Source organism: Pelobates fuscus, chromosome 13 (genome assembly GCF_036172605.1).
Source record: "Pelobates fuscus isolate aPelFus1 chromosome 13, aPelFus1.pri, whole genome shotgun sequence".
In the NCBI taxonomy this organism is placed as follows: Eukaryota; Metazoa; Chordata; class Amphibia; order Anura; family Pelobatidae; genus Pelobates; species Pelobates fuscus.
The window spans coordinates 88,421,743-88,436,807 of NC_086329.1; the positions used below are offsets into that span (position 1 = coordinate 88,421,743).

Sequence of the window (15,065 nt, forward strand, 5' to 3'; positions counted from 1 at the left end):
GGGTACAGGAAACGGATGTTCCTGTATCGCGGACCGGAGAGGAGCTCGGCCAGGCTACAGGGAAGGGGAGGTCAGGAGAGAGGCAGTGCTGCAGCCGCCTGAGGCTCTCTATAGAGCGCTTAGGCGGCTGCCTAGTTCGCCTTATAGGTATAGGAAGCACCGGCCCTGCTCTCTCGGGTATAGGCCGAGGGGGGCTTTTTCAGCATAAAAAATGTGCTGAAAAAGTCGGCTTATACACGAGTATATACGGTATGTATGTATATATATATATATATATATATATATATATTTAAATTCTATGAGCATATTTATGTAATATTTTTACATACTTGATTTTATTGATTGCAATTTGAGGGATCTGCCTGACAACCCAGGCCGAATGTCCAGAGAATTTAATTTGCTAGCACTGTGTTTAACCCTGTAACTTTCTATGACACCCTAGAACTTGTACATGTGGCATACTGTTTTACTCGGGAGTCTTTGCTGAACACAAATATTAGTGATTCAAAACCGTAAAACATATCACAGCGATGATATTGTCAGTGAAAGTGACGTCTTTTTTTTTTTTTTTTGCATTTTTCACACACAAACGGCACTTTTGCTGATTATATTGTTGTGATACGCTTTACTGTTCTGAAACAGTAATATTTGTGTTCAGCGAAGTCTCCTGAGTATAACAGTACCCTGAGTATAACAGTATAACAGTCTCCTGAGTATAACAGTTTTATAATGTTATTGAAAGTTACAGGGTCAAATATAAGGCTTGATTTTACTTTTTTTTTTTTTTTTATTGAAATTTGTTAGATAGGTTAGGTTGCCTTTGAGAGCATATGGTAGCCCAGGAATGAGAATTACCCCCGTGATGGCATACCATTTGCAAAAGAAGACAACCCAAGGTATTGCATATGGGGTATGTTCAGCCTTTTTTAGTAGCCACTTAGTCACAAACACTGGCCAAAGTTAGCGTTTTTTGCATTTTTAACACACAAACAAATATAAATGCTAACTTTGGCCAGTGTTTGTGACTAAGTGGCAACTAAAAAAGGCTGGCCATACCCCATATTAAATACCCTGGGTTGTCTACTTTAAAAAATATATACATGTGAGGTGTGATTCGGGGATTTATGACCAATAAGAGTGTTACAATGGGGGGCGGGGCCGAACCGCCATGCTGGCTGGTCGCACACTCGACGAGCTCCTGCCAGATTCTTGCAAAAAAGCTGTTAAAAAGCTAAAAATCGCCCCAACCTGTACCTGTGAGGGTTTCGCAGAGACCCAATCGGCAACAGACACCGAGGGCGGAGCATAAAACTGAAGATAGATCAGCTGTGGGGAGAGTAGGTGCACCCAGACCCTGCGGCCTACCTAGGCCTTGGAGAAGGTGGACGGCCGCCGCCTTCCCAGCCTGAGGGACACCGCAGAACAGCCTCTTGACGTACCAGCTCCTCGGACCCGTTTCCCCCCCCTCTGGACCGGCGGGGGTCATCCCGGTCTGCGCCAGAACCAAGCACAGACATCTGCCGATCCCTGCAACAAGCCGCAAACTAAGCTTGACTGACGGTGATAAGATGGCGGACAAGCTCACCTCACCACAGCCTCTAGCAAAGCAATATGCCGAGACGGATCAAACAATCCAACGGCTTGACGAGATCTTCCAGCAGTTCTGGGCGAAACTAGAGACGCGCCTACACCAGTCACCACATAACACGGTGACAGAGACAGGGAGCGGAGGAAACAAAAGGCGGGAATGGCCTCTCTCGGGCACAGCCCTTCTACCGGTACCTACTCCATGCATTAACCGCCCACCCAGGCTGAGGACCCTGAGGAAAATGCCTCGGCGGCATAGACCACACCGCAGAAGGACCGCCCGCCGCTGGCGGCAGCAGAACACCCAGGTCTCTCGATGCGCCCATCAAGGGAAAGACTCAGCCCCCTGGAGCCAGCGAGTCTGTGGCCTACAGATGCCACCCTCCACAAAGGCCTGGGGCTGGAGGAGGCCTCTAACCCACCCGCTATACACCGCGCCACTACGCAGTCCTGCGGCCCCTGTATCTCCCCAACTGAAAAGGGGCATTGGCTGACGGAATGGGTGGTGGGGACATGGGACCCCCCTGCTCCCAACGAGCAGGTTATGAATGGCTCTGCCACTGTTCACCCCAAGAGCCCCAGCAACAGAGACACTCTGTGATTACACAGGCTTGGAGGACCGCTAACGAGGAGACGCAGAGTCTCAATGGACTACCCCACTCCAGTAACACTTCTACGGCACGGCTCACTAATAAGCCAGCAGGGATAGGCGGGTGCCGAAACTGTCTGACAGTCAGTCCCCTCCTGCAAGCCGTTAACCCGAGAGGCTGAGTTTAAGGGACATTGCCAAGCATCAAAGACTTATCTTTATGTCTTGTGTGGACATACTGCCCACCTCCTTTTCTGTGGACTCCGCAAAGATATCGCAAATCCAATACAACACATATCTAGTCATGTCTTGTCTGCCTGACACCTAAATAACCACAGTTTGCAGGGATAGATCGGTCTGGTACTAGCTGTTTGACTAAACATGTTTAATTTTACTCTGGTTCTCATATTATGCCCCATGCCAAGGGAAGACTAACATCTTATGTAGCTTAAAACTAACACAGCAAACATACACTCAAGCACAGACCACAAGATACTGACGCATTTAAGCTTCCCCAGCATGACTTTGCCTCCCTTGTTCTCTAAGTGGAATGTTCTATAGATCTAGTGGGTAAAATACTGCTTACCATATATGCTACTTAAGGCTTGTTTACTCTTATGAACACCTACTAAACTGTTTTACCTGGTTAACCCGTATAGTAATGTATCGAAGCAAAATATATAAAAAGAGGCTGTTACACACAGGAGTTCTAAAATTGTTACTGCTTCCTCTATGTTATGCATATCATATGTTTTAAAATGCACTAACTCTTTGCTCCACTTTCTGTACTGTCTTATCAAATGCCTCAATAAAACAAAGATTGACAAAAAGAGTGTTACAATGTCACTATTGATACATTTTGAAAAATATATATTTTGAAACCGCAATTTCCTATTTGTACATGTAACCCTATAACTTGCAAAAAAAAAAAAAAAGCATGTAAACACTGGGTATTTTTAAACTCTGGACAAAATTTTGAATCTATTTAGCCTTTTTTTACATAGTTACATAGCTGAAAAGAGACTTGCGTCCATCAAGTTCAGCCTTTTTTTCATTAGCTTTTGTAGATAAGTAAAACATTTTTCAAGTAAAAGTCCAAAAACATGTTTTTTTCGATTTTTCATGATATAAATAATGGTATGTAAAGAAAGCCCTTCTTGTCCTAAAAAAACCCAATATATAATTTGTATGGGAACCATAAATGAGAGAGCGGAAAATTATAGCTAAACACAAACGCCACAAAAGAGCCCTGGTCCTTAACGTACAACATGGCCAAAACAGCCCGGTCCTGAAGGGGTTAAATCGAGGCCTATATTAGGGAAATATTTGTAACAATTTGTCTATCATTGACTTTCTACTGGCACCAGCTGAAATATAAACACTCATATCTGTGACAACATTGGTAATTTTACTATTTTTGCTTCTAGCATTTACCCTTCCATGGACCAGTCTGCCAACATGCCCTCCGTGCCCAATGTACTCAGTACTGGGGGATCACTGCCTGATCTGACAAACCTGCACTCTCCCCACCCTACCCCACGGGATGCTGAGGATTCTGGTTTCAAAAGCCTGAGTGGGGGGAATAGCACTGGCAATCTTGCCAACACCATGACCCATCTGGGCATAAGCCGGATCGGTCTGACACCAGCCTATGATTCATCAGGTATGGTCTTTAGGCACTCATTTCATTCCTTGTTTAAACCGAATGTCTTCCTGGATGAAGAGTCCTCCAGATGTGTTAATGCCCTATCTTTATACAGGTTTCCCGTCACTGAGCCGTCCATCTCTGCAATCATCTCTCAGCAACCCAAACCTACAGGCTTCACTAAGCAGCACCTCTCTGCAGAGTTCCTTCAGCAACCCATCTCTGCAGTCCTCGCTCAGCAGCCAATCCTTGCCCTCCTCTCTCAGTAATCAGTCAATTTCCCCTTCTGCCAGCAACCACAGCCTGCAATCTGCTTACAGCACTCCTTCCTCACCTTCTTCGTCATCCTCATTTCCGCCACTTGCGCCTGCCTCCATGAACACCTCCCCACGCCGTAGGGTTCCACTTAGTCCCCTTTCACTGCCAATGGCGGGAGATTCCAGGAGGCCACACCAGAAGCAGTTCTCCCCTACAATGTCCCCTACTCTTTCTTCTATTACACAGGTAGGTCCTTAACTCATGTTTGTGTGTTGCACAAGGTCACAGGACTGTATCACATGGATTTACTTGTACAGTGTGTGTTCCTTGTAGATTTCTTATTATGTGTTATGTCATTTCCAGGGAGTCCCTTTGGATACAAGCAAACTGCCAGCAGATCAAAGGCTGCCCATGTACCACTTCAATCTTCCAAATTTAATACAGCAACCACAGCATCTGTCTCAGCAAACAGTGCATCCCTCTCAGCATCCTGTAATGTATTCAACACAGCAAACAATGCCTCACCAGCCAACACAGCAACAAATGCCTCAGCAGCCAACACAGCAAACAATGCATCATTCGCAGCAGCCGGCACAGCAAACAATGCATCATTCGCAGCAGCCGGCACAGCAAACAATGCATCAGTCGCAGCAGCCGGCACAGCAAACAATGCATCAGTCGCAGCAGCCGGCACAGCAAACAATGCATCAGTCGCAGCAGCCGGCACAGCAAACAATGCATCAGTCGCAGCAGCCGGCACAGCAAACAATGCATCAGTCGCAGCAGCCAACACAGCAAACAATGCATCACTTGCAACAGGCAGCACAGCAAACCATGCATCAGTCGCAGCAGCCGGCACAGCAAACCATGCATCAGTCACAGCAGCCGACAATGCATCAGTTGCAACAGGCAGCACAGCAATCAATGAATCAGTTGCAACAGGCAGCACAGCAAGTAATGCATCAGTCGCAGCAGCTGGAAGAGCAAAAAATGTCTCGATCCCAATATTCGGCTCAACAAATAATGCATCAGTCGCAGCATCAAGCATCGCAGTCAATGCATCAAACACAGCATCCATCGTCGCAGTCAATGCAACAGTCGCCGCAAACCTCATCGCAATCAATGCGTCAGTCGCAGCATCCATCATCACAATCAATGTATCAGTCACAGCAGGCAGCACATCAAGCAATGCATCAGGCACAGCAGGCAATGCATGAGTCACAGCATTCTGCACAGCAAGCAATGCATGAGTCGCAGCATTCAGCACAGCAAGGAATGCATGAGTCACAGCATTCAGCACAGCAAGCAATGCATGAGTCACAGCATCCAGCACAGCAAGCAAGGCATCAGTCGCAGCAAGCAATGCATCAGTCGCAGCAGGCAGGACAACAAACAATGCATCAGTTTCAGCAGGCAGGACAACAAACAATGCAGCAGTCGCAGCAGTCGGCAGAGCAAACCATGCATCAGTCGCAGCAGCCGACACAGCAAACAATGCATCAGCCGCAGCAGTCGGGAGAGCAAACCATGCAGCAGTCGCAGCAGCCAGCACAGCAATCCATACATCAGTCGCAGCAGCCGGCACAGCAAACCATGCACCAGTCGCAGCAAACAGTACATCCCTCTCAGCAGTCTTCATATCAGTCACATCAAACACTGAACCAATCTTCACAGCGCCAGTCTCGGCAACATTTGCAGCAAATGCACGAAGACCAACCACCTCCTTATCAAGATTTACAGAAGCCATCAAATTACTTCTCTTTATGCCAGCAGAATTCAGGGGGTCAGCCGTATCAGCATCTGCTTGGTTTTAACCTCAGCACTGTGAGTACCATCATGGTCCGGTTCCTTATTTCCACTCCCTCCAGTCCACTGCTGCTCACTAATCACAGCTAGAGCTCTCCTACTTAATACGTATAAGCTGTGGATTATCCCTGCGTTGTTAGGCCTGGTCTGTCTGTATGCTTCTAGTCTGTTAGCTATATTGCCCATCAGTGTCCTCAATGGTCAATATAGATCTCTCTATCGCTTTCTCTCTCCTCCTCCTCCCTCCCTCCCCCCCAGCATTCAGAGTGCAGGCCAGTTTTCTCTCTCTCTCAGCATTCAGAGTGCAGGCCAGTTCTATCTCCCCACATTCAGAGTGCAGGCCAGTTCTCTCTCTCTCAGCATTCAGAGTGCAGGCCAGTTCTCTCTCTCTCAGCATTCAGAGTGCAGGCCAGTTCTCTCTCTCTCAGCATTCAGAGTGCAGGCCAGTTCTCTCTCTCCCCACATTTAGAGTGCAGGCCAGTTCTCTCTCTCCCCACATTTAGAGTGCAGGCCAGTTCTCTCTCTCCCCACATTTAGAGTGCAGGCCAGTTCTTCCTCTCTCTCCCCACATTAGAGTGCAGGCCAGTTCTCTCTCCCCCACATTAGAGTGCAGGCCAGTTCTCTCTCTCCCCACATTAGAGTGCAGGCCAGTATCTCTCTCCCCACATTAGAGTGCAGGCCAGTTCTTCCCCTCTCTCCCTGCATTCAGAGTGCAGGCCAGTTCTTCCCCTCTCTCCCCGCATTCAGAGTGCAGGCCAGTTCTTCCCCTCTCTCCCCGCATTCAGAGTGCAGGACAGTTCTTCCCCTCTCTCCCCGCATTCAGAGTGCAGGCCAGTTCTTCCCCTCTCTCCCCGCATTCAGAGTGCAGGCCAGTTCTTCCCCTCTCTCCCCGCATTCAGAGTGCAGGCCAGTTCTTCCCCTCTCTCCCCGCATTCAGAGTGCAGGCCAGTTCTTCCCCTCTCTCCCCGCATTCAGAGTGCAGGCCAGTTCTTCCCCTCTCTCCCCGCATTCAGAGTGCAGGCCAGTTCTTCCCCTCTCTCCCCGCATTCAGAGTGCAGGCCAGTTCTTCCCCTCTCTCCCCGCATTCAGAGTGCAGGCCAGTTCTTCCCCTCTCTCCCCGCATTCAGAGTGCAGGCCAGTTCTTCCCCTCTCTCCCCGCATTCAGAGTGCAGGCCAGTTCTTCCCCTCTCTCCCCGCATTCAGAGTGCAGGCCAGTTCTTCCCCTCTCTCCCCGCATTCAGAGTGCAGGCCAGTTCTTCCCCTCTCTCCCCGCATTCAGAGTGCAGGCCAGTTCTTCCCCTCTCTCCCCGCATTCAGAGTGCAGGCCAGTTCTTCCCCTCTCTCCCCGCATTCAGAGTGCAGGCCAGTTCTTCCCCTCTCTCCCCGCATTCAGAGTGCAGGCCAGTTCTTCCCCTCTCTCCCCGCATTCAGAGTGCAGGCCAGTTCTTCCCCTCTCTCCCCGCATTCAGAGTGCAGGCCAGTTCTTCCCCTCTCTCCCCGCATTCAGAGTGCAGGCCAGTTCTTCCCCTCTCTCCCCGCATTCAGAGTGCAGGCCAGTTCTTCCCCTCTCTCCCCGCATTCAGAGTGCAGGCCAGTTCTTCCCCTCTCTCCCCGCATTCAGAGTGCAGGCCAGTTCTTCCCCTCTCTCCCCGCATTCAGAGTGCAGGCCAGTTCTTCCCCTCTCTCCCCGCATTCAGAGTGCAGGCCAGTTCTCTCTCTCTCTTCTATATGTGTGTAGTTGCACTGTTGACCAACTGAATTTTGTTGTATAAATGACTTGCCTTCTTGGGACATCAATGTTATGGTTTTATTGCCACTGTCAATAAAACATTCCTTGTCTTAATTCTTCAGACATTATATAAAGGAATTAATATTTTTATTATCTTAGGACAGTTAAGGTGGAGAAGGCTCTTCTTTCCATACCATTGAGATGGATGTAATCTGTGGTTATAGTGGATGTAACCTTTAACCATTTAATGCTGGGAACACACGTATTTCAGCTGGTATAGATGGAATCTATAAATACAATAATTGTGGTCAAGTTAAGACAAAAGTAGTAGTGCATAAAATATCATGTAATACTAGTTATCTTATATATATATTTTAGGCAATATTGTATTATGATAAAAACAAAGATATTGGACGAAGCTAATTAATACAAATCTCATGCATTCTTCAATAATCGAATTCCTATTATAATAACTATAAACGCTTTTACTTATGCCTTAATGATGTCTACCACACTAATTTTATTAGAGAGACTTCTGGTTTAACTTTTCACCTGGTTTAAAAATATTAGGAAAGAAAAAAAAGAATGTTCTTTGTATTAGTCGAGACATGGCATACATTATAAATTCCACTGTAATCCTCTCGACTGAGAGGGTCTCGCCATATTTATGGTTTGGGAATTAGCGTTTGTAAAGCCCTTGTTTTAAAATGAACTTTTTTTTCACGTTTACTTCACAGGATGAGTGAACAACATGGCTTCTGGCATCCATGTTTATTTAAAATGTTTCAATATCCGTTAATTGTACGTAGTTCTTGATACAATTAACGCATTGATAGTCAGAGGATTTAAACGTTTGTGGGAGTCAGTGACAAATGGTTATTCAGGCCTGGCTATTTAACCTTGCAATGTACCCTTTACTTTCAGTTTGAGCAGTCTAACATGGAGAGTTCAAATGGGCGGCAGGATCCAAGCAGTGACGCCTTCTTCGGAGATTATCATCATGTTCTCACGGATGACCTGAGTGGTAGCAGTGTCTACAACCCGCAATCCTTAAATAAACAGAACCTCAACAATTGCAGCCGGCATGACCCCATCCCAAATATCATACTCACAGGTTTGTACCTTTCAGCATTGCCCTACTGTCAGGTGGTGATCACCTGCCTTCTCCCGCCCATATTTGATAGGTTCGTAGTCCATTCTGTTAATTTCACAGGGCATTAGAAAAAATAGCTATTTGTAATCTGAAATGGTGTATAAAAGATATGTCTATCCGACCAATTAGGACAGGTAGAGGTGTATGTCATGAACACACTACTCCAAGTGGGCTTGCAGGAATCTATATGGGCAACGTTTCGCTATGAATTGCTGCACATACAGAGCTTAACTACTTTCCTGCCAAAAGTATAACTATATCTCTGGCAGCATCATTGGGGCTTCATTAGCCAGCCTGGAACTAGAGTCGGCTAATGTCAATTCTGTTCATATTCCTATGCACATAGCGTCATTCATTGGCTGAGAGCGATCATTTAACGCTTTCTGCCAATGAATGTTGGAGGGGATATCTGTCTCCTGCAGCTGCATTACCAGGATTCCATCACAGCCGGCCGCATAGGACCCTTGGCCCAGTGGCGACCCAGCTAAGAGAGAAATGGCACCAGGATACTTATCACATCAAAACCACTACCGCTCCCTGTAATGGATTAACTCTTTAAAATAAGATTCACATGCATTATAGTATATGTTACTTTTTTGTAATGTCTACATTTAAAATGTCTACTTTGATGGGACAACCATAAACCGTAAAGGTAATCAAGATCTAGGTAGCATTTATAAATCCTGATGTTACATGCCAGTTCCAAGCATCTCAAAAATGCACCATAGGAATTTCAATCATTCATATGGTGCTCCACAGTAGAGGGTTTAAAAATGGCTACCCCTAAATGACAACGGTAAGCCAGGAGATGCACTAAAAAAAGTTGTTGGCTTCATCCGTTCTGCATTATTACAGATTAATGCACAATAAGACTGTATTACATGCACTTTTATTTTCAGTAATAATTTTCCTTTAAAAAAAATCAAAAAAAAATCCTTTACATTTTTTTTTGGTTTCCTTTAAAGTTGTTTAGGCATTGAATAAGTTATCTTGGAAGTCAGGCATTGTGATGGCACCAGTCTGTGTGTCTGTCTAGGCTAATATAACGTTTACGGATACCATGCACAGCTCATACACTTTCCCTTCCTTTTTATGCAGACGTGGATTCTTCTCCTGGTTTATCCAAAGAGATTACCACCGCTTTGTCCTGCATCCCTGGTTTTGAAGTGGATCAGTCACTGGGATTGGAGGATGACTTGAACATTGGACCTCTTACCTTGGATGGACTCAACATGCTCACAGACCCTTATGCCATCCTAACAGACCCAATGGTGGAAGATTCATTTCGCTCTGACCGTCTGCAATGAAGACTGATGGCTTAACAGGTCTAGAGCAGACTTTTTCTAAATCCCCTGTGATTATAAAGAAACCCCGGGAAGTTCCCATGGCTTCACGAGTGTCAAGAGGTCAACCTACAGAATGGTCCAAACAACCAAAGATGAAATTGCAGAAGAGTTTAGTTAACCTAGACCTGTGTGACTGAGACACAAGCAAATATGTTGTTAAGCCAAGGGATGTAAGCATATTGGGTTATTTTCTATAACTTGCTTAACCCAAAACCGCCCAGCCCATGATTGTTATAATGCGACACTTGGAGAAAAAACGTTTACAGAAAGCCATGGGGTGTTCCTGCTGGTTAAGAGCAAAGCATACCCCACTTATGTCAACTTCCAAGCCAACAAAGTTCATAAACTGATGCAGCAGATAAGGTGGTCACTCCTGCGATTGGAACCTGACCCTGCTACTTGCAGTCTGTATATAAACATGGCCTTTCCTTGGTTACTCTCATCCGGGCCGGTTATTCTGTGGTAGTTGGAGACTGGTTCGCTTGCCACTGGGCAATGCGCCAACCTGTCAAGACATTCTGCCTTCTGTGTGGTATTGGCTCTGGCAGCCCACGGGTGAACCCAAGCCTGCCAAACTTGAACATCAATTTCTAAACTATTGTCTTTGTTTTGTAAAATGAAAATTGTATTTTATTTACTGATTTTTGAGAAAAGAATATGTATTTGTACTGGGTTGTTTTTTTTTTTTTTACATTTTTATAATTATGTGTTTAACAAGAACCAGGACTGGTGTGCTGAAGCACTTTATGTGAGAAGTAGGGAGCATGCTAAAATCCCACAATCCTTTGCGTTAATGGTCTGGCACTTCATTATAAATCAGAGCCTCTCGCATATCTTTTTGCAGCACTTAGTTCTCCTCAATTGGACAGTGTGGTATTGAAGGAGAATTACCCTCCCCGAACAAAAAAGGACATCACATTTCAGAGTTTTGTGTATACCCCAGTGGAAAGACAGAGGTGCACCACTTACTGTGTGAATGGTAGCAGGATATGGAAACTTGTGCCGTGATTACAGTTTTTTTTACGAAGAGACCACATTTGGTTAATCCCAAATCACTTCCTGTTGGAGCTTTAAAAACAACTGCTCTCACTACCTGCACAGTCAAAATTTCAACGGTTACAGAAGCTTTAGCACAGGTGAGTCAGTAAACTTGGCTGAAGGACTGATTGATTTGAAGTGTCCGTAGGATAAAACTCTTCTGGGCAGTGGGAGCGATAATGTAGAAAGACCACAATCAAGACATAACACTTTGTGAACTACAACTTGTTTTTTAATTGTACTAACATACCCCAAGAAGTGATACCAGTAAGTGTTGCTGTGAATACAGATGTTATCCATGGCATTAATATAGTGTCAGATAACGTTCTGCCCTGCCTGGAGAGCTTGCAATCAGACATTGTATTTCACAATGAGAGCAAGTGATTGGAGCACATATAGAAGGTCCAGACATGACCCTGACATGCAGCAGGCTGTATGGCTGTAGTTGGGTCACAATACTTCAGATGAGGGGAAATAATGGTTACGTTTTCCTACACAGGAATTTTAGAGGTAACACAGGCTCCATCCTACTATAATCACTAGAGATCAGGGGAGCCAAAAGGTAGGACTTTGGCTGTTCTAAGACTACAGCTCCCAAATAGCTTTTTTTGGAGTAAAGGGGCACCCTGGGTATCAATATAGCTTTAGTGCATTTTGGCAATGACTGTGCTATGTACATACCCTTGATAAGGAAGTCTTTTAATGGATTAAGGGGGCATATCTAAGGAGAAAGGCATATGGGGCAGCATTCTGCAAAACATTTAATTAATTTATTTATTTTATTTCCAAAAACTATAAAGAAATGAGCATGCCCAAAATATCGCATATAAATGTGGCCAAGACCTTTAAAGTTGTATTGGTGCCCGGAGTGTCCCTTTAAGCCTTATCTGTTTGACTATCTCTGTACTAGGCAGGTTTTCAAATGGGAAATTTGAGCTTCCCCACTAAATGTATTAACAATATTGATTGGTTTTATCCATAATGTCCCAGCCATTTTGATTGGAGAGACCACATTGTAGCTCGGATTTACCAACTAACGAAGAGAATGCTGTGTATGTTGTGTGGATAAATATGCCTAGTTAGACTGTAATACTTAGTCCATCTTACCCGAAGACTTTACAATGGTCTTTAGTGCACCTCTTAATTTAATCCCTAGTTCTCAGTCCCCCCCAAAAACCACTGATGGTTTGCTGTCATAGCAGTGTGGTCTGTTCCAAAATGGAATGCGTACTCATTTAAAAACACCACACCGTCCATGATGGTGTATGCCATTTAGGAACCCGGTTGTTATAATTGATTTCGTTCTTAATGGGTTAAAGGGGCTCTATAAGTACCATCACTACTACAGCTCCTTGGAGTTGTTGTGGTGAAATAGTGTTTGGACTCAATTCCTTCTGATTAATGTAAAACTATTTTCAAACAGTTTAACAATAATTGGGTCTCTGTTGTCACCTACTGCCACTTGTCTGATGTGGAAGCTGAATTCTGACTGCAAATTTAGCCTGGGCCATCTTTAATATTCTGTCACTTCATTAGGTAGCTGCCCTTTGATGTTCAAATAGTCTTTTTTTTACTTAAACAACTGTACAGAGCCCGCTCACCCCTGGAGCATTTTAACGGTTATATGGTGATATTGTGATTTGTTGCTTTGAGCAATTGTTTTTTTGTTTTTGTTTTTCTTTCTTGTTAAGCAACTTAAAAATGCAACTGTTCAGTTCTGTGAGCGTCAATGAAGCCAGGATTTTGCAATATCTACCATTCCAGGCGCTGTTGATGAGATTTTCCCTTGGTGGTATGAAGACTGTGCTATTTAGAATTAAAAACCCATAGCACTTTAAATCGGTAGCCTCTGCTGTCACAGAGCTGAGATTACATCAGAGCACTTTGTGATGTCATCCTTGCACTTATATTCCCACTGTGTTATATTAGCCAATCATGTTCCTTCACATTGAACAGTGCAGGAAACTAGGATATATAGAGAACATGACAATGGGCATTCTGATTGGCTGAAATGGTTGAAAACGTGTCTTTGCATATGTGCCTTGTCTCTGCATATTGTGTTCCCTACAATCTAATTTTATACATGGGTTCCTCTTACATTGTCTTAAAAGAAGGATATTTTTTTATAAGAAGCAGTTTTTTCCCCTGTAAATAATGTATTTTTGTTCTTGTAGCGCCTATTTTGCCAACAAAACATTGAAGTGGAGAATGTTACTGTCTTTCGGGTAAAAAGGATTCAGGAAATCCGCCCTCTTGTGTCACCCTAGAGAATTGAATCTCCCTTCTAGCACTTAAGCAGCTAAACATGGCTGTAATATTTTTATTTTATCATTTTTAGAATCACTCCCTGTAGCTGTAACTGCGGCAACCTGTGCCACAGGGAAGTAATGACCTTTATGACATATATGAAAATATATATAAAATATTTTTTTTGTTCAACAAATGGTGTAGAAATGTATATATTTGTACTGAAGTTGTCCTTTTTATGATAGCACAAAAAATAAAGTCTCAAATATATTGTAATAAAATTATGGCTATATGGTTTTTATTGACAGTTATTTATAAAGTGAGAATTAAAAGTGAATTTCAAATTTAAGATCCAAATAGCCAAACTGGGAGGTTAAGGTGGTCGTGCAAATCTAATGCCACTTAGGAGTCGACGCACCAGAAGATGTTGACCCGCTGGAAAACCCTCTAGTCCACGATGTGCAGCGGAGGTTGCTGATCTATAGACATTAATAGTGCGGTAGGACAGACCTTGGTCGTATAGGCCCCTAAGAAAATACAAGAGGCAGTTCACAGGAGCACATACGGGATCCACTTGTTCCATGCACCAATGACTCCATGAGTTCCAGGCATGCCCATAGGGTCGTCTTGTTCCAGGGGCCCAGGCTCCCGCCAGTAATTCGAGAGTTGATTGTGGAAGGTCTGGCATGACCCAGGGTCCCCGGAGAGGAGCCACACTAACAATCTGAGGTGTCCCTGCACTAGAAGGAGGTGTGGGTTCCTATCAGGATCCAGTAGGAGGTGCGTTGCCTCGGGGAGCAGTCTGGGAAGATCTATAGACATCTTCATGAGTAAAGGGAACCAAGGCTGTGCAGTCCAGAATCGGGTTATGAGAACCAAAGACGTTCGTGAACAGCTGAATTGTACTAATGTCCGAGCCAGTAGGGCGAAAGGAGAAAATGCATAAGGTCGCCTGTCTGGCCATGACTGGAGGAAGGCATCTGTTGCTAGAACGTCTGTGTGTGGGATCCAATGGAAGAACAGCAATAGTTAGGCATTCAGTCGAGACACGAACAGGTAGATATACATCGGGCCCCAGAGCATTTTGAAGTTGTAGGAAGGCATCGCGATCCAGACGCCAGTCACTGGTGTCTTGTAGGTGTCTGGAATGCCAATCTGCTATTGTATTGGAAAGACCCGGAATGTATTCTGCTTGTACTGATATTGCGCTCCAGACAGTATTGCCAGAATTCCGTGGCTAGGTCCATCAGTATCTTGGATCTCGTGACGCCCAGATGGTTGATGTAGCGGACTGCCAATATATTGTCCATTCGCAGAATGATCGAGCAATTGGTTGTGAGGCCGAGGAGGTTCTTCAGGGCGAACGCTCCTGCCATTAGTTCAAGGCCGTTAATGTGTAGTTCTTTTTCCGATTGGGACCATTTTCCGCCTGTGGAGATAGGACCACAACACGCTCCCGTCAGATTCTATGATACAATCCGGGGTGGTTCTGCAGATCGCTCTGCCGTTCCACGCTTCCATATGTTGCAGCCACCAAGTGAATTCCTCCTTGGCTGTGTAGTCGAGTGGAACGGAGTCGGAGTAGGAGTGACCCAAGTGTGCATAGCCTTTAGTCTTTGCAGGGCCCTGTAATGGAGAGGCCCTGGGAAAATCAACTGGATGTAGGC

At 45.0% G+C, this 15,065-nt stretch overlaps 1 protein-coding gene across 1 annotated transcript in view; it reads left to right on the forward strand.

Moving 5' to 3' along the window:
* The window catches only part of CRTC2 (CREB regulated transcription coactivator 2), a 33,709-nt gene extending 20,070 nt beyond the window's left edge, over nucleotides 1–13,639 (forward strand). Inside the window, exons 9-13 of the mRNA XM_063439822.1 lie at nucleotides 3,604–3,839; nucleotides 3,937–4,325; nucleotides 4,443–5,903; nucleotides 8,539–8,728; nucleotides 9,866–13,639. Coding sequence (XP_063295892.1) covers nucleotides 3,604–3,839; nucleotides 3,937–4,325; nucleotides 4,443–5,903; nucleotides 8,539–8,728; nucleotides 9,866–10,074 — 2,485 coding nt within the window. The 3' untranslated portion in view covers nucleotides 10,075–13,639. The remainder of the gene's footprint in view (nucleotides 1–3,603; nucleotides 3,840–3,936; nucleotides 4,326–4,442; nucleotides 5,904–8,538; nucleotides 8,729–9,865) is intronic.
* Nucleotides 13,640–15,065: the final 1,426 nt, after the last annotated feature.